This window comes from Podarcis tiliguerta (assembly GCF_965153285.1).
Source record: "Podarcis tiliguerta genome assembly, chromosome: 2".
NCBI classification, from domain to species: Eukaryota; Metazoa; Chordata; class Lepidosauria; order Squamata; family Lacertidae; genus Podarcis; species Podarcis tiliguerta.
In genome coordinates, this window is record NC_139535.1 from 70,430,699 (window position 1) to 70,450,753 (window position 20,055).

Here is a 20,055-nt window from a genome sequence, read left to right on the forward strand (position 1 = left end):
TTATGACAGTTAAGACAGCCACACATTTGAGTACTGCCTAATTTACCACAAAGGATTAAATGGATCTTTTTGATTAACTTACATAAACTGCCTCCAAGAGAACAGCAGAACCTTTCCCTATTTCATCCAATAGAAGGCTTCAATCACGACCCAGTTTTAGCAATAAAACTTGTTTTTTAAAGCAATCATTTGTAAAGTACAGGAAAAGTCAAATCCTAAACTCATCTACTCTGAAGTAAGTCTCGGTGAGTTCAATGGGACTTACTCCCAGGTACCAGCTGCAGCCCCAACCTATTATTCGCACACATTATTGTAGCCTTCTGCATATCTTGGCCTGCTCTGGCTACTTCCACTGTCTAAATGGCAACAGAGTTGTTTCCAACCAAGGCCCCATTTGCACTATACATTTAAAGCAGTATCATACCACTTTAAACACTCATGACCTCGCCCAAAGAATGCTGGGAACTATATTCTGTTAAGGGCACTGAGAGCTCTTGGGAGACCTCTATTCCCCTGACAAAGCTACAATTCCCAGAGGATTTAACAATCAATCCTAAACCTTAAACACATTTGGGAGGTATTGTGGTACCCAATTTCCGCCCTCTATACACCTTCTTGTCTTGAAAGTGAAAAAATCACTGCCAACCTAAAGTTTTTGGCCAAACCCCAACGCCTATTTCAAACACAAGACCCCATTTCCTATTTCCACCATCCCCACTGCACGGCCCAGTGGGGGGGGGGGGGGCTCACATACTTGGGAACGGAACTACAGGAGCAAGTCAGAGCCACATGCAGCTACCGCCATCCTTCCTGGGATTTATTTGCAGATTAAGTAAATCGCAGGCGAGCCAAGTTTAGATTCCACCCTCCCCCCCCATGCCACCTCTTTCAGGTAAACCCTTGTTTTGCCCTCCCTCCCCACCATCCTGTTTCTCCATTTTACCTTCAGAGCCAAAGCTCAATATCTTCAGTAGTGGCTCACTGAAGCCTCTGATGAATTGAAAAGGGGGATGGGGGGGAGACCACAAGACAAGGACCCATTATCAGTGAGAAAACCAGGCCCAGAGAAGCCATTTCTTTTCCTTCATCCACAACACCTCTCTGTTTTAACCCCTTTTTCCTTTCCACTCCCAGTTGATTCAGCAGAATCGACTCTGCAGCACGGCTACCTACCATTGAATTCGTTTCCCGTAAGCGTGTCGACACCTGCCTTACAGCTCCCTGGCCCTTTCCACGGGAAACAGCTTGGGTCTGTCGTCATCGTGATACATCCAGGGTTTACCCCCACCCTCCCTGGCGCTGAATCGTTGCATTGCCGAGCTTGGGTAACGCAGCACCCCAGCAGAGTGAACCGGCCCAATTCCTGCCTTGTAAGCAACCAGTCATTAATTTACACTTCCCTGAGCATTAAGAGGTAGCGGCCGAGAGAGAGCGCAAACGCCGGGTGCAAGGGGAGGCTGCAGACACCTGGGGAGAGCAGCACGCCAGGCTGCTGACACGTCGAGGTGCGATCAGGGCCCCAATGAACCGGAGGCGACATCACCCCGGGCGCCCTCGACCAGTGCTCGAGGGACCTTCCGCCCTGATCCACCTGCTGCTCGGGGCCCCAGCTTGCCAGGCACCGGCGCCCTATGGCGCGTCTTGCCCGCGCAGCTGCCAAACCAACCAACCATGCCACCAGTTCCCCGCGATTGCCCCGCTAGGTCCGATCTTGTGGCCAAGCGCAGCGCCGTTGTGCTGCCGACTCAGAGCTGCGCTTTGGCAAGGAGCCTCCCCGCAGTGGACTGCCTCTCTTCTTCACCCACCCCATTATTTATTTTTTTATTTCCTCCCCCCCCCCCCGCCTAACCGGCTGGGCCATCCATTACCTTCTGTTGCATAGCTGTGATCGCGCAGGAAACTGTTGTTTATCTTGCGGGTATCAATGTCCTCCTCCATTGACAGCGGGCTTACTTTTGTGGGAAGTGAGAACAAGCAGGCAAGTATCCATCATCGCCCCACCAAGCCTGGGATCAGTGGACAGGAGGGAAGGGGAGCTGCATCGAGACCAGCATGCTCCTGCCCTGCAAGGGGGGAAAATATGTACGTGTGTGTGTGTGTGTGTGTGTGTGTGTGTAATCTATATATATGCAAGCAAGCTTTCACCTCCTCCTCCTCCTGCTGCCAGGGACGCTGCTGTTGCAAAGGTCCAAATGCCTTTCTCTTCGTGCCGTTGACGCAAAGGTGCAAATCTCCTTCGCCTCCACCCAGGAATGGGGATGCGCAAGGTCCAATTTCCCTTCGCTGCCTGCTGCTGTTGCCGACGCTGCGGTTGCTGCTGCTGCTGCTGCACAACCTCCGAATTCCCTCCTCCTCCTCCTCTTCCCAAGGCTGCCGCGCACGATCCGATTCCCAGGGACGCTGCTGCAACCCCCAATTCCAGGGCGAAGAAGTGCCGCAGCTGGGCGACTTCCCGATCGCGGCGCCCAACAGGTTCCCCTTTTGGCTGCCCACCTCTCCTCCGCATGCAGCAAGTCAGGCAGCCGCTAGCCACAAAATGGTGTCCGCTCCCGCAAAGATCGCACTGCTCCGGCGTCAAGGCTCTTCTTCCTCGCTGGGGTTTTTTTCCTTCTTCTTCTTCTCTTTTTCTTTAATTATTTCAGTGCGGAGGGGGGCGGGTGTTCCGTGAAGCCACGGCCCGAGGCGGTGAGGGTGGAGAGGCGGGGGTCTTCCTCTCTCTCTCTCCGGGGAGGCAGGCGGACTGGCGCCGCTGCGGCAGGCAGGCGGGAGGTGGGGCGCGGGGTGCCGCGGGCTGGGCTCTGCTGCAAAGCGCCGCCGAACAGCCCAGGCTGGCGGAGCGCGAGTCGTCGCTGCTGCTGCTGCTGCAGAAAGCTGCTCGGGCTTGTGCTGTGGCGGCGGCGGCGGCGGCTTTGCTGGAACCTGATGGTGCATTAAAGCCCAGGCTCCTCCCCTACAGTTCGGCTTTGGCCAACCGCGGCGGCGGCCTGGGGAACTCTTCCCCCGGCAGCGGGAGCAGCTTTTTTTCTTGCTGCAGTGGAGCTTCCGAGAGAGGAGGACCACCCCGGAGGGACGAGCTTCGAAAGGACGCCGACCAAGGCACCGCCACGAGGCCGGCGAGGGAGGCGAGGCGGGGCCGCGCCTGAGGCGCCGAGGGCCCCGTGACCTCGCGCGCCCGGGGCAGTAATGGTGCTCACGTGGCGCGGCCGCAGGTAGACGGCGCGCGACCTCTGAGGGGAACTTCCTCCCGCGGCCCTTCCCTGTCAAGAGTTAACGGGGGGGGGGCTGACGCTGAAGTACCGGGGAGCAAGGGGCCTGGAAGAGGAGGAGAGCGGGCATGCGTCTCGACGCGAGTGTAATTTGGGGATTCTTCTTTTTATTCCCCCAAGAGCTCGTGGTGGTGCGCATAGTTCTCTCTCCCCCCCCCCCATTTCAACCCCCATAGCCTTGTGAGGCGGGTTAGGCTGGCCCAAGGTCACCCAGTGAGCTGCTTGGCCAAATGGGGATTCGAACCCTCGGGTCAGCAATCTTTGTGCCTCTTGGCTACGATAATGCCATTGCACCACAGCTGCTCTCATGGACTTGTGGAGTCAGCCTCACCCCTTCACTATAGAGGCAGTGGGGCATGGAAGTAGCCTTACCCAGCTTAGCATTGCAGCCAGCTAAGTCCTGGTAACTTTGTGGATAGTGTTAAAAAATAGCATTTGCCCTCACAGGTAGAAATTCCTCGTTATTTTATTAGTGTGTGTGAAGACCAGCTGCAGGTGGGGAGAGTGTCGTTTGCAGGCTTCCCACAGGAATCTGGTTGGCTACTGAGAATAGGATGCTGAACTAGATGAGCCACTGGCCTGATCCAGGACTCTTAATTGAGTTTTTGTAATAGAATGACATGACCCAGCATCCTGCACTTTCTTGATTGGCCCCTGGAGGAAACTATCCATCATAGCTGGGCTGGGCTGCTTTGATTAGCAGATTCCAGAAATGGTGCCATTCCACCCACACCCAGCTGCTGGTGTTTCTTTAAGAGGTCCAGACCGGGAGGGTGAACCTACTTTTGTCTTTTTAAGGTCAGGTGCAGAAGCATCTTAAGGCCTGCACCACTGTGCCGTTTTCCATGCAGCAATTTTCATCATCATGCAAGGTTTCCAGGCTTCTAGTTAGGCCACTTGAGCAGAGCTAGACTGGGCGGCACAGGGACAGACTGGTATGTACCTGCTTTTAGAAGCCTGGCTGTTTGGGAGATTTGCTCTCGACTTAGACCAAACATGGTAGGCGTCACAGGTAGAACAGCTATAGATTATCAAGGTGTGGTGTATCCATAATATAAGTTGCTACAAGTATTGTACATAAGGCCAATTCTGAACTTTATGATGCACTTTCTAGAAGAATAAGACTTTATTGAAAAGTGGAATTCACATTAGGCAGTATTAAAATTCTGCAAGAACAAAGCATTACTCTTGTGTTTCTTCTACTTATAGTACAAGTGTTTGCCTGCAGTTTTGCAACCTAGGGGCCTAATATTGCAGTTAGAATGCAGTTCCATTTGAGGCTCTGCAAGCAGTAATAATGGAATATTTGATTTATAATATGGGGGGAAAGAAAAACATCCTCAGTTCACAAGAAGTTATCCAATGGTTTATTTACTTTTAAATTTTCTAGCTCTAATCTCGTAGGTGGAAACTTAATTGAAAATCTAAGTTGAGAGTGGATTATTTAGCAAATCTAATTTTATACACCCCCCAATTAATAAAACCACTATAGTTATGCTTGCTTCAGTGGTATATATAATAAAATTGGAATACTGTAATACCACATGGCCATTAGATAAGTCTGGCACACAAATAAGCCAGGGGTGCTCAAACTTTTTTCAAAGAGGGCCAGATTTGATGAAGTGAACATGCGCGAGGGCCGACCAAAGTTCTGGAGCTTTTCCCAGGATTTCCCCCCAGGAAATAAACTGCCACAGAAGCTGAATTAAATCGACCAGTGGGCCAGATTAGGCCCCCGAAACTGACTTTGGACATGCCTGAATTAAACAATCCATATTGTCAGTAGGGACGCGGGTGGCGCTGTGGGTAAAACCTCAGTGCCTAGCGCTTGCCAATCGCATGGTCGGCGGTTCGAATCCCCGCGGCGGGGTGAGCTCCCGTCGTTTGGTCCCAGCTCCTGCCCACCTAGCAGTTCGAAAGCACCCCTAAGTGCAAGTAGATAAATAGGTACCGCTTTCTAGCGGGAAGGTAAACAGCGTTTCTGTGTGCTGCGCTGGTGCTGGCTCACCAGAGCAGCTTCGTCACGCTGGCCACGTGACCCGGAAGTGTCTCCGGACAGCACTGGCCCCCGGCCTCTTAAGTGAGATGGGCACACAACCCTAGAGTCGGACACGACTGGCCCGTACGGGCAGGGGTACCTTTACCTTTACCTTTATTGTCAGTAGAGAGGCATGTGGCAGAGCTCATGTTTTGATTTCCTGAGTCCTAGGTTTAGCCCTGGCATCTGCAGTTAATAATAATAATAATAATAATAATAATAATAATAATAATAATATCTTTATTGTCATTGCCCCCTTCGGGGACAATGAAATTACTTGGCTGCTCCATAAAAGGATCTTAAGGGGTTAAAGGGCTAGGGAGGACATCTGCATATGATATCTGCTTCCAGTTAGAGCAGTAGATGATATTGGACTTGATGGTCAAATGGTCTGATTCACCAGAAAGCATCACATTACAATCAGTTGTGAGTCAGCAGTCGTACCACACACACCACCTTATTCCTCCATATTCAGAATATTGCTTAAAGTTCCCATCTGCTGGAGAATCCTCCCCATCCAATGTCCCCTTTGTTTCCACAGCAGGGTGAAAAAATACTTTTTTTTCTTTTCAGTGGGCATCATTTTGGACAGCCTTAGTCCCTTCTTTTCTTCAAAATATCCTACTGCTCAAACTCAAGTATTCCAGCACTGTTCTTTCTAACACACTGGAATGCATGTGAAATAAATCTTACCTGCTGCTCTGAAATCTGCTGTGTTTAATAATGATTTTTTTATTATGTGGATTTCTTTTTACTGTGTTTTTTTATGTGCTACTCTGAATAAATGAGGTGGACAAGAAAGAGTATGTTTGAGGGTGTTCCATTATTCCTGGGGTATGAAGGAGCAGACCCACACAAGAGTCCAGCAGCAAATGATCCAATATGGAAGCCATCGGGTGAGAAAAGCTGGTGATGATGATAATAATTAAGAATATAACTTTTCCCAAGGTCCAGGAGGAGGGCAGGCGTCTGCACTTTGCATGGAGGTTGCATGGTGATGCAGGACAATATGAAGTATCGGAGGAAACACTGACATTTTGAGCTGCTTAGAAGCAGGGAGCATATTTGACCAGCTGAGAAAACTGATGTCTTTCTTACAGCAGCACTTGAGAGCAGGGAGCTGTCCCCAGTAAACCTGATAATGAATGGTGCTGAAAAGAGTAAGGAGCTCTCTGAACTTCACTTACGCCACGACACTGTGTCCTGTTGGAGTGCAGCAAGATGAGAACTGGTAGTGTGGTTTAGCTTTCCCCTCTCTTCTTATGTTTGATTTTGCTCTGCACTTGTTATGCATTCAGTCTAGATTACTACAGTGTAACAGTAAATGTATCCTATGTTCACTGAGTGTTTATTTTGCCTTACTTGAATTTACTGATACGCTTTGCAATGCTAAATGTTTATTTAAAAGTGTATCAGTAAATTCAAAGCACGATATGTTACAAAACATGATATGATAATGTTTATGTTTATTGTGAGCCACTTTGGGCAAAGTGTAAAAGTGGCTTATAATCTGACTATATTTAAGGACATAGGAAGCTGCCTTATAGCAAGTCGGACCATCTAGTTCAGTACTGTCTGTATTAACTGGCAGCAGATCTCCAAGGGTTTCAGGCTTTTCTCAAACTTACCTGGGCACACCAGGGCCTGGGACCTTCTGCATACAAAGGATGTGCACCATCACTGAAGTAAAACCTTCTCATATAAATCCCAATTTACAGATACAGACCAGGGTGGCAATTGCTCAGTGATGCACCATTTGCTTACCACCTTGTACTAGTGATCTTCTTGCACCCAAACAAAGGCATGCAGCAGCAGGACCCCACAGGTACACACTACTTTCACAACTGTTACCTGCTTTCCAACAGGTATACTCTCAGTCAAAATTACAGTAAGATTTTCGCTGGTTGTTCATTGGATATTCCTTAGGAAAACAACATTTCTGCAACAATCCCCTTGTGTACGATTACATTATATAGCCAAAGGTTTCAGTACCCGTGTTTCTGGTGAAATGGTGAAAGGCAATCTTTGAAGCAGGATCTAGTCACTGCAGGCTGTCAGCAAGGAAAGGATGCTGCTTAGCAGCTACTTTCCTTAAATTGCTAAATCTTTGGAGGACCTTTCTGCTCTGTGGCCACTCCTTATCTCAGCTTCTCCTACAGATTGCACCCTGGTAAGCTATAATAGTAAATAGCAGGCGTAGGGCCAGCACAATGCAGTATTCATTCCCTTTTAATGGTTACAAAGTGGATAGCCAGTCTGCTAAGTGTCCCTGCCTTTATCCAAGCCAAGTATGTGTGCCAAGGAACCAGATGCCCATATTAGAAAAATAACTTCTATGGCTGGGCATCTGGACTATTAACTGCTGGCCAAAACAAACCCAGAAATCTATGCACATACCTGAACTCGAATAATCATTTGAGGAGTTTTGGAGTACTTTAGACTTTTATTTCAATGGTATCAACAAGGTAAGTTGAGCAAAGACTGAATATAATAGCAATAATTGTTAAAGGCTTTGTCCTGGATATGCATATTGGCAAATTGTATCAGTAATAAACTGAAGCTGCTTCACACAGTATATCCTGCAGCAGCAGCATCTCTCTGTAGTGTGGTTGCCTGTATGTAATGCAGCAGTCATTCTCCATTTTAATAAATTATTTTACTTATTTTCCTTTGAAGTGTATTGAGTTAATGTCCCCCCCCCTCCCTTTTCAAATGATGTGAATGAGGTTTTGCTCCACTGAAAGGTTTGTCCTATAACAAGATTTCTCCTTCAAGGACCCAATTATGTTTGAATAGTGATAGCAGAGTTGTTGTAGAAACAAGGATATCATTGGAGCAGTACTACCTGGAGAGGGAGCATAGCTCCTGTTGCTCATGGGGGGAGGGGAAGAGACAATTGTGTAGGCCCTATGAGAGCCAGTTATTCTGAAGACAAGAAGGTGATCCTGAAAAGCCAATAGGGATCACAGGTCCTTAATGGGGACTGCCTTGCCCTATACGTGCCCACTCAACTGGTTTAATCTGCAGAACTTGCACTGTTATTGGTGTGACATGATACTTCACAGTTGTAAGAAATCAATCTTTTAGTGTAGCAGCAGCTACACTTTGAAACTTCCTGCTTATTGCCATCAGGGCAAGCGCCTTTTTGGCACTTGCTTAAAATATTTTTGGTTTAGACAAGCCTATCCAGACATGATGTGTTTTAATATTTTCTCCTGTTTATTTCAATTATCCTTAAATGTTTTCAGTGTTCCTTGTAAAGTAAACAAACCAACAGAATACCTAGCAGGAAACCCTGTGGTATCAGTGCCTCAACTCAACAGGGAAAAGGAAATCAGGAGCAAAACTGGGCCATTTGGAAACAAAGAGAGAGCTACCTTTATTTTGTTCAGTGACAGACTAGAAGCAAGAGTTGTTTGATTCTAGGCTGCTGCTGCTTCTCTCTTCAGGGACAGTCTGCAATCAATTTTTCACTGCAAACTGCCACCATTCCTTCACTGTTACTTGGGGTGTCTGCAGCTGTGGCAGAAATCTGATATGTGCAGTTTTTTTATGGCAAGTTTGGTACCTCTTGAGCAAAGTACCATTTGGTTTTAAAATTAAAGGCATGATAAAGCTTCAGGTTACGTTTCAGCTTGCCAGACAAAGCTATCCTATTTTCCTTCAGTATATCTATAATATTCTTTATCCATTCAGTTCCCTCCTGATATTCTTGGCTTATGCGTAATCACCCTGCATGAGACAACTCTCCCTCTTTTCTCAGGTTGACTGAAATGTTGGATAACAGGTCTGGCATGGAGAGGCACTTGAGGAATTTGCAAAAAAACAAAAACAAACAAACTCCACTTGCCTCTAATGAAAGGAAAGGGTTTGAGGTCCTTGAATTTTTTCCTTTGAATCTGAGCCTGGCAAAAGGTGGTGGGGACAGCAGTGAGAGAGTGCCAGGAGAAGAGATGAGGAACAGCTTTAGCCCTAGGGTAGGGTTACTGGGCACCCCAATCTCAGCAGTAGCAAAATTCCAGGGGTCTTGGCACTTAACCAGGGTTTGTGTTCTTTGGAATGAGGCACGGCGGAGACTGCAGTGTCTTTAAGATATATGGTTTATTTACACATATTTACACCTCAGTTTGAAATGGAGGAAGTGCAGAACCCTACACTCCAGTAGTGTCTCTTGTTGCTCTCCTTATAGCTTCTGCCCAGCCAGGCCCTTCTCTCCCAGCCAGTCCTGCATTGAGGCCTCCCCACCTTCTTAGAAACCTCTGCTTTAAAAGGACACATTTTTTCCCTGTGGTGACATCACACCCCATTACCCAGGACCTCCCAGTTTATATCATGGTACACTGAAATTCTGAACCTGGTTCCTCATCCCCTCATGGGTGGAGGGACTCACACTCCTCTGTTACAGGGTAAATGCTTGTGTCAGTTGCCCATTACCTTCCTTTGTACTAACTACATGGTGGTTCTTCTCCCCAGGCAATCCCCTGGCCAAGAAACTGATTCAGCCTGCATTTTTACACTTCTAAGCTGTCCCGCACCTGGGCAAAGACTTAAAGCATTTTGGAATCTCCTGCATTTACTAACTCTAGAAATTAGGGATATGGCAATCTCGTACCCAGGACCCCCAATTCATAACAGTAGAACTCCACCTTCCAGAACCCTTTGGGTTTTGTAGCTCAGCAGGCTCCTAATCAGAACACTGCTAGGGTACTAAGATGAAGGGAGGGAAGGCACAAAGTTCCCTTCTCTCCTTTCTCCCTCTACTCCCAGTAGCAATGCTACTGCCATTGCTTGCCAGGTTTGCAAAGGAGAAAGTTTGGGGAGTGTATGATAGGGTGTGATTTTGGGAGAGGGAGGACTGATGGGACACGGTGCATCATTTTCCCATGCCTTGGGTTGCTCAGAAAATAATCCAGATTATGCTCTTAAAAAAAAAAAGGAAAGAGACTTGTATCATGTACAGTGGTACCTCTGGTTACGTACTTAATTCGTTCCGGAGGTCCATTCTTAACTTGAAACTGTTCTTAACCTGAGACACCACTTTAGCTAAGGGGGCCTCCCACTGCTGCCGCACCGCAGCCACACGATTTCTGTTCTCATCCTGAAGCAAAGTTCTTAACCCAAGGTACTATTTCTGGGTTAGCGGAGTCTGTAACCTGAAGCGTATGTAACCCAAGGTACCACCGTATCTAGGGAGAGCAGAGTTTGCCAATCACTAACCCTAAATTTTGGTTTTAAAAGTGAAATGCTTTAAATTGGTCCCTTAAAAAATTGAAACAAGTGTCTTTTATCAATTGAACAAAGAAATCCCACTCCCCTGTAAAATCTACTTTGGAAGTAAAAATGTTGAAGATTCTTGACAGAAATCCAATTTGCTAGAAAGAAGTTAAAGATGCTTAATTGGCTGTCTGATTGAGAGCTGATAAGCAGTAATTTTCTTTGAAACTATGGTAACTAAGGGCTGGTTCATATTTATCTTTTGTCACTTGGGCCTAATTCATACATCTCCTTAGGCTTCTAATATGTATGTTTAACAGATCACATTAAGGGAATGCTATAAAAGAAAGTTCACAGATCACAGGAGTAGTCTATGTGCACAAACAGCACAGCAGATGAGAAGCAAACCTGCAAAATCCTGCAGTCAATTTCTGTGAGGAGAAGGGGAAATAATCAGCAACAGGACATGAAAACTCTTGCACAAGCTACACAAAGACTGGAGAAAACAGATTCAATGCAGATCAGAATGACATCCAAATGTACATACAAGTTTGTCAGCACTGCATTAATTTCAATGGGATGTGCACTCTCAATGTAGATTGCTACCACCAGATGCTACACATGTTCATCAGCATTACTGGATGGTGCAATCCATATGGTAAGCTGCTCAAGGCATCACATTATTTCTGCAGGAAAGGATTGCCCACCTATTTAAAAGGCAAACCAGAAGATAGACCCTCTATCTGAAGCCTTCAGGAATATTGCATACATGGACTAGCAATACAATATACCTTAAGGCTGGCCAAACATGCCTTGTGAAAAGGATTTATTTGAAACAGTGTTCACTGCAAATCAGAAGAAGCAACCTGACAAATCCTTCCCAAGGAAGAAACCTTATCCTATTTTCATCTTCGCATCAACGTTAATTGTACATTAACACAGTGTACTACTGACACAGTGCAGTATAAAACTCTGCCCAGTTCACCTTGACCCAATAATAGCCATTATAGCTTAAAGGATTTATTAGGTTATCATGTCATCTCACATTCAGGGATTTTGTAATATGAAAATTACTGACATGGCAAGCCATAAGTATCCTTCTGGAGGTGTTCCACCTCATAAACCCCAAGACAGAAATTTCACATGCCACAAAATTCATATTAAGAGTGCAGTGAAAATCAGCCAGCAGGTTCTCAAAGCAGGGATTCTCACACTGGCTATAACCCTACGCAGGAACATATTCTGTTGACATTTACACTTGAGTCAATTTCATCTCAATATCATCAGTATCAGTTCCTCAATTAACACCAAAAAAGAACTATTCTTCTGTTGCAGGGACCACCAAATTTTCAAGATTAGGGTTCATTACATTTTAAAGTGTGCGGATGAAACAGCTACAGGAGGCACAGAGTTCTCTCTCCCTGGCACTCTTTGACATGACAAGCTGCACTACCTGGAATTCTTCTGTGGATATGGGAGGATATTGTGGATATTGGGATATGGGAGTCCTAATTCTAAAAGGGATGTTGGAAAGATGTACTTTCGTTCATTTATAAAGCTGCATGAGTTATTAGGGCTAAGATTTATTAATCCTGCCTATCTTACAAAACCCTTCATTAGGTTTTCATCAGTTTATTGAGTTCAGGTGCATATGTAAACAACCGTACAACCATGCTGCAAAAACCTACTGTTCCTGCCTAGGAATTCCCATTAAGAACAGAAAGTCACTGCAATCAGTGTCATAAAATCAACAGCTGAAGAGCTCATATGTGAAAGAAAGTAACCAAGGGTCAAACTAACTCACAAATGCCTGCCCACTGCTCGCCTACACAGGGTTTATTCATGTACATAAGTATGCTGCCTAAATTATGCTGAAGTCAATATAATTCATTCAGCCTTATAGTTTATAGGACTGTTGTCCATGTCAGTGGAAGAACAAATAGTACATTCTTGTGAAGTGAGGCACAATTGCTTATTTTGCAAGAATAGCATTGTTGTTTATGAGATTTTTTTGTCTAATTACCCCTAGACTGAATTGTTCTAAAACATTTCACTTCTCATCATTGGGTATTATCTGTCAATTCTATGTGGTTTCCCATTTTGTAGCCTGCATAATCCAGTTGATTCAGCTCCAGAGAAACAACTTTCATTGACTACTACAGGCTTAGTATCAAGCCTCCATATGACTTGGATGCTGCCGTGATCTGTTATGCAACATGCATTGTGCTGATTCGTGACATTCTTCTATTCTGAAATCTCTAAAATCAAGGAACAAGCCTTTACAACAACTAAAAGCATTAGCAGTCCTGAACACAAATGCATTTGCAGATTAAAATTCACAAAAGATCAGCATGTCACTGTTGTCCAACCTCCCCAGGTATCTACCATGTCCCATTCTTTGGCATATCTTGAAGAGTGGAGGCACTTTTCACTCCAGTGGTTTTTACCTTCATTTAGATTTAAGAGCCTTTGTGCATTATCTTGCATAAGGCTAAAAGTGTGCAATAAAATTACTATGATAACTTCCTGTTCGACACATGCAAAAAGCTTCAGCTTTATCCTTTTCAGAAAAGGATGAATTGCCTCAACTTAACTACTTTTAAATTTCCATATTCACAATCCATTTACTAATTGGTGGAATAAATCAGATTGAACGTTACAAAGGAAGATAATTCTAGATTGGCAAACATTGTTATTTATTCTTGCTATTTATGTCCTGTTACCACTAAATACTGTACTTCTGTATTTCAAGGTCTTGATTTTAACCTTTTAACAAAATCGCTTTCTGTCCTCTGAATTGTGACAGCTCCTTTCAGCCTGCAAGAATTCAGTTGCCACTGAGAGAATCAAACTGGGACCCTATGAACACTTACCTAGGAATAAGCTCCACAGAACACAGTAGGACGTACTTCAGAGTAAAAATGCATATTAAATATTATTTTCTTTTTAACAGCAGCTCTTGGTACCTAATATTAAATTTGGGAGGGACTATTTCTAGTCCAAGACCCATAACATTGTGACCCATATTAGACCTTTCCTATTAATCAATCTGCAAAGATTAAGAATTACATATCCATTTATTTAATGGACTTACAGAATGCTTTTCAGACCCAAAGCAGTTTACAACATACCCAATAAAAATTGGCAAAAGGGTACTTGAAGTGGGGTAGGCAGTTTTCATTGATGGTGGGACACTAGCTGTCATTTTAAATCAAAATGGTGGTCAGAAATGTGATTTTGGTATGTCTTTGGCCAATTTTTGTCATGATGGGTCCAAACTGCTGGTTGCAAACTTGGCATAAGGATTCCTGAGGTGGAGGCAGTGGTTTTTGTCAAGGTTGGAATACTGGCTGCCATTTTAAATTAAGATGGCAGACCAAAACGTGTCTTTGGTATTACTTCCCCATTTTTGGTGTGACAGTTCAAACCTGAACCAATTTGGATGCCTCTGGAGAATAGTATTACCCAATCTGCCATAAGGGTTCCCAATGGAGGAGGCAGTTTTCATCTATAGTTGGACACCAGTCACCATGTTGAATCAAGATGGCAAAACAAATAAACCATAAATAAACATTAGCACACACACAAATTGAATTGGGTCTGGGTCAGGTGTTTCCTGTGGGGTGTGTGTATGTACACAGCCCCAAAAGTCACAAATTACACAATCTATATGGAAATCATATTGGTTTTGTTTGTTTGTTTGAATTCCTGGGCTGCACTGTCCACTCCCCAATAGTAAAAAAAACATTTGAGTCAGATCACAATATTTTTTATAGCCCAAGTGATATTCACCCATGAAATATGTCTTAAAGGGCCATTTTAAAGTACTGAGAGACTGGAGTTCCCTCGATCTCACTCAGGTTCACATTTCACAGCTGTGAGGCCACTACCAAAATATACATTTGTTGGAGAGAAGTGTGTTGTGGCAGGGAGGGTTTATAGTGGCAGAGGCCTCTTCTTTAAGGTCTATATACTTTAAGGCAGGAACACTGCTTTAAGGAGGCCTGTAAATTGTATTCCTGACACCTCTGCTACTACAGGGCTTCCTTTTGAGGAAGATTGGTAGGTGAAGCAGCAATAGTTCCATCTTGAAGGATTGGGTAGTTGCATAGTTAGGAACACCCACTGCTTTCAAGCAGCGGGGGGGGGGGTGGAATTTCCAATGTCTTGCAGCTAAGTTCTTTGCAACAATGATGGAGATCTCATATTTAAGTCCTGGATGCCCTAGCCTGGACACTCATGCAGAGAGGATTGCCCAATGCTACCAGAAAGCCACATAAATGGAGCTCCTAGCAATTCTTTTCCTACCAGTCCTCCTGTTTGTAAGGGGAACTTTTGAGAAAGGGTGGAGCAATGGGCATTTCCTATGGGTGTATCAATATCATATACCAGTGTTTTTCAAACTTGGGTGCCCAGCTGTTGTTGGTCTACAACTCTCATCATCCCTAGCTAGCAGGACCAGTGGTCAGAGATGATGGGGGTTGTAGTCTAACAACAGCTGGGCATCCAAGTTTGAAAAACACTGTCATAGACTTTTGAAAAGAATTTAGTTTTTCTGAGTGTTCTCTAATTGCTACAAAAAACCCCCACTAAGTCCAAATAAATAACAAGCAAATCCACCAGCAGCTTACTGTTTTCATGTCTTATTTGATGCTTGCTGGCAAACTCTCAAGGTAAATGCAACAGCTGCACAGAGGCAGGCATATCCAAGGTACTAGGAAGCTACTGAATCAATTACTCTTCCTTGCAGAACCCACTATCAGGTGTTGAAACACCATGAATTAACTTTGTCACATAATACAGTCGCCCCCCCCCCCGCCGCATTATCCATGGGCAATACTTACAGACTGCAACACTGTTACATTTTTATTCAAGTCAACAGAAAACATTTGCTAGATGAACAAATTTCAAGTTCCTGAACATTAGCAGTTTTACTATACAAAGTAGCACCATTGAAGGCTAATGATATTTGCTAACCCTTTAAAACTGTGTAGGTGCACTTGTAACACATTATCTTCCCTGACTTCCATGGGACATGAAGTCCAATACAAGAGACAGGCCAGAGTAGTAATGCAACCACCAGGGAGTTGCTGCATGACATTGAACTGCCTGTTCCCAATCCTGGCAATTGGGGCAGAGCCTGCTGGCTGAAGGCTGTGTTGCAATCTCTCTCTTCCTTTCTCTCATGGGTGCTGGGAACCACAATGCCAACATTATGCTCAGCTATCCCAGCACAGCAGTTCAAAAGAGCATGAACCATAGATCAAATTAAGTGCAAATACCCCAGCTGAAATGGCTTGTAGATAATCATGTCCCGAGGCTTTAGGCAGCTTTTTTAGTACTCCTGCGAACTAATACCATGTAAGTAGATATATCCTGAAGATCCAAGTAATTTCACCTAATTGTCTGTTCTCATTCCAGGAGCATGTTAGCCTGAATGCCATTAGGCTGCGTTACATATGAACTTTAAGGCGTATGACATATGGCGGTGAGCAGGTGGTATTGTGGGAGAGGTATTAACTATGTATATATGAAATCACAACAGGAATAAATATTTAATTTCATGTGCTGGAAAGCAAAGTAAGGTCTTTCATGACAGTGGACTCTAATGCATATGTAAATTAATTAGAATTCCTGACAATCATTGCACCAATTATTATTTCATAAAGCAATGCAATCATTTTAAACCAATATTGACTCCCTCCCCCCCCCCAAAAAAAGAGATGAAACTGTAGCTTTGAAAATGTAGCTGGGAACTGGGAAAGCTTTCACCCAGACAGAACGAGAATATTTTCAAAGTGAATTAAAAAGTGCAGATGTTAATAGCCCTAGTTTCTATTAACCATATTTGAATGAATCTAAAGGCACAAGTGTGCCAGAAATCCAACAAATCTGCTCCAGGAATGGAAGCAGTATCATGACATGAGGATTATATAGATAGTCAACTGAATTGGATGCTATCTTACTAAGACCTGCTTTTTAACAGGGATATAAAATCACATTAGAAAGTTCACCTTTAAATATGGTACTTCCCATGAATTTCCTAAGTACACACAGACGAATTCCCCATGTCTATTGTTGCTGTTTCTTGGGCCTGTTGGCATCAAAGGCAATAAACCGATTGGCTAGCTGTTAGACATACAAGAACCTTTCTCGTGAATTTAAATCTAACCAGCATTACAATGAAAAACAGCAAAGATTTTGAGTTTAAACCAATATGATGGCCACGGTCAAATGCACTGCTTAAGGATCATTTACAAGATGCTGTCATGACAAACAGAAAAGAGTGTGCATGCACATACGCACGCACACACACACTGGGTGCAATGGCGGGTGGGATTGCCAAATTATTTTCCCTGGATGCCTGCCCACTTTCTATTCCCTTTTTAATTATTATTTTTTAATTGGCCAAGCCAACAAGGCTGAATGCACACAAGTTAAATGTGTACAAATTGTGTGTGTTCTGCATTTAACTGCTTGATCAGGTAGATTAATGAATTACAGTGGTACCTTGGTTTACGAACTTAATCAGTTCCAGAAGTCCATTCTTAAACCAAAGCATTCTTAAAGCAAGGCGTGCTTTTCCATAGCAGCAGGGGACTCAATTTACAAATGGAACACACTCAACAGGAAGCGAAACATCTTCTTATTCCAAGGCAAAGTTCACAAACCAAAACACCTACTTCTGGGTTTGCAGTGTTCTTAATCCAAGTTGTTCATAAAATAAGCTGTTCTTAAACCAAGGTACCCCTGTACAAAGCCACTCCAGATCTCAGGGGGGGGGGTGTTGCGGGCTCACGTCCCCATCCACACTCTCGCGGGGCTGACTCCAGCCCCGCGGGACTCCAGGATTCCCATTCCCCATTATTATTCATCTAGGACAGCGCCAGCCAATCGGCTGGCACTGGGGGCGGGCCTACCTGAGGGCACTTAAGGTCGGGGCAGCCCAGGCTCGCCCCTTTCCTTTCTCAGCAGCGGCAGCGGTTTCCCACCCACCCGCCCTTTAGGTTAGCTTCGGACCTTGCTATGGGCTTCGGCTGGTCGCCGTAAGGGGCCTGGTAGGAGTTTTTCCATTTGGCTAATTGGCTGAATTTTGAGGCCACTTGGTTTTTTCGCCTACCTCGTAGCAATCGTCACAACTCCTTGGTTTTGGCGGTTAGGCATTGGCCGGGGTATTGTTATGGAAATAAGGTCGGGGGGGAGGATCGCCATCACCTCCCCCAATTCAAGAAGGGTAGTTCGTTAAAGGACTCCGGGGGGCGTCGCCTCGTCCGAAACCTACGGAGGCTAGGGCCTAAAGCGCCCCCCCGAGCGTTAACCCCTCAGGGAGCGCCCAGGGATGTGCATCTCGGGGGCTCCCCCTGTTGGTGCTTAACCCTTCCCGGTTAGACCGGATAGTCTGTTAGGGCCAATGCCTAAGGCCAATACCGCTCTTTCCTGTAATCAATAAAGTTGTGGCCATTTTACGCTCATTAACCTAAGTTTTGGTGTCCGTGTCTTTATTTATTCCATTCGTGGGAGGGGGCGGGTATAGCCACGCAAACCTTTTGACTGACTAAAAAATATTGCACCCTAGTGGTAACACCTGAGATATAATTCATTAAAACCCAATGGGGTATTGTCACCTTAATGTTGAAATAACAAAAGGAACAAGACCTAGGTTCAAGAAATAGTTGGTGAAAGGGCTGGAGACTAATTTCTGCATGTTAGTTTTTACAGAAATACTAAGCTTAGGCTTAGTATCGAAAGCATCTTGAAGGCACAAAACTTCCATCCAGAATGCTTATTAGTATTACTACTCGAGCAACACTTTCACAGCCCATTCTAGGATTTTACTTTCCCCTCCGGGAATTAAACAGGGTTGCCCTACCATGTTAACATCTATCAGAACAGGTTCCTCTCTCCCAAACAAACTGATGATGATGAACATTAGAAAAGGATTGGTTAAATATTCTAACTATTATTCAGGAATAGGGATGGGTGAAAATTCCAATATTGGTTTTTCTAAGTTTTTCATTTCCCCAAAGTTCCATTCTGCACATTTCTACATTGGTTTGCATTAAAAACAAGTCCTCATGAAAATGTCAGCATTTTTGTGCAACTTTCTCCTATTATACACATTTTATATGCAGTTTTGGCTACCATACACATTTCTGCAAAGCAACAATCCCTAACATACTATATTTTTGTGCATCATTTTCACTAATATATGCATTTGCATGCATGCTTTGCCACAGTACATTCATTTTTGTGTACACATTACTTGGCTGGAGAACTGCATTGCAACATTTGGATAAGTACAGTAACTGTTTTGGTTCACAGATTACATATTACTGTGGAAATATGAATTTGGCAAGTTTAAATGCAAACTGAATCAAGTATCTCCTTCATCCCTATATAGGACTATTTATCCCTATAAATCTTGGTTTTTTTACTATCAGGATTTCTGGGGCTCAACCTTGAATTTCTACTGAAGGAGTAACAGTCAAACATGGAATATGACTTCGCTAATGTCATTAATGAAGACTGGGACATTTCATCTTATTTTTATAGAATCGGAAACAAGCTAGTGGGAACTTGGAAAACGGAAATCTCCTAGGAACAGAGACCAATGGAATGGCTGATCTTCAGTGAGTGTTCCAGAATCACACAGCATCTCATAATGTCAGGCACGAGGTTAGCAAAATTAGGGAGTCAAGTCACACAAAAGGAGACACAGTACTCCTCCTTCACGGATGAGAAGAAGAATGAGGGTCAGGACCTTCCAACAGCACAAGAAAAGAATCAGTTCATTGAATGCAAAGTAGGTACAGATTTTCTACCTCCCAAAGGTCATATGATAAATAGAACAACTTCACAGTCGCAAGTTGCCTATGATAAACAGTGCCCAGTTAATGAACACTGTTATGGACTTGCCTTGACTTTGGCTCAGTGGATTTGTAGTCTAGGAGAGTGTATTTCAAAACTTCTATTAGATGGATCATTGTTCTGTGACATTTTGTTCATGGCTCTCTTCACTTGTGCTCATTCATTCCTGCATGTATGCATGGAAGCAAATGACCTCTCACAGCAATGATTGCCCTGAATAGGTTTCCCCTTCCCACAATGAAGTTCCACTAAATCCTTTTCCCCCTAGCCAGCCCAAAAGTTTGCTTTGTGCTTTATACAGTCAACATCTATAAAGCATGGCTAGAATTAATGTTCTTTAAATGTCATTTTGGCTATACCAAAGTCCTTCCCACCCCTCTCGGGTGTTTAAGTGGGGCAAGTGGGAATAAACACTGTCCCCCATCACCTTCCATGTATCTGCCTCTAAAGCAAGGATCTCACTAAACTGCTGGAGGTTCCCTGCATGGTTATAAGCAGGGGTAGGCAACTTAAAGCCCGGGGGCCGGATCTAGCCCAATCGCCTTCTCAATCCAGCCTACGGGTGGTCTGGGAATCAGTGTGTTTTTACATGAGTAGGATGTGTGCTTTTATTTAAAACACATCCCTGGGTTATTTGTGGGCCATAGGAATCCGTTCATCCCCCAAAAA

At 44.5% G+C, this 20,055-nt stretch overlaps 1 protein-coding gene across 5 annotated transcripts in view; it reads right to left on the reverse strand.

The window, feature by feature from the left end:
• The window catches only part of PPP2R2B (protein phosphatase 2 regulatory subunit Bbeta), a 244,790-nt gene that overhangs the window by 163,428 nt on the left and 61,307 nt on the right, over positions 1-20,055 (reverse strand). Inside the window, exon 1 of one of the 5 annotated variants that reach the window (XM_083430850.1) lies at positions 1,869-2,897. The exons of 3 other annotated variants lie outside the window; for them this stretch is intronic. In XM_083430850.1, coding sequence (XP_083286976.1) covers positions 1,869-1,938 — 70 coding nt within the window. In that variant the 5' untranslated portion in view covers positions 1,939-2,897. Of the gene's footprint in view, positions 1-1,173; positions 1,282-1,868; positions 2,898-20,055 lie in introns of those variants that run through there. One more of the 5 variants, XM_083430848.1, reaches the window with a different exon arrangement.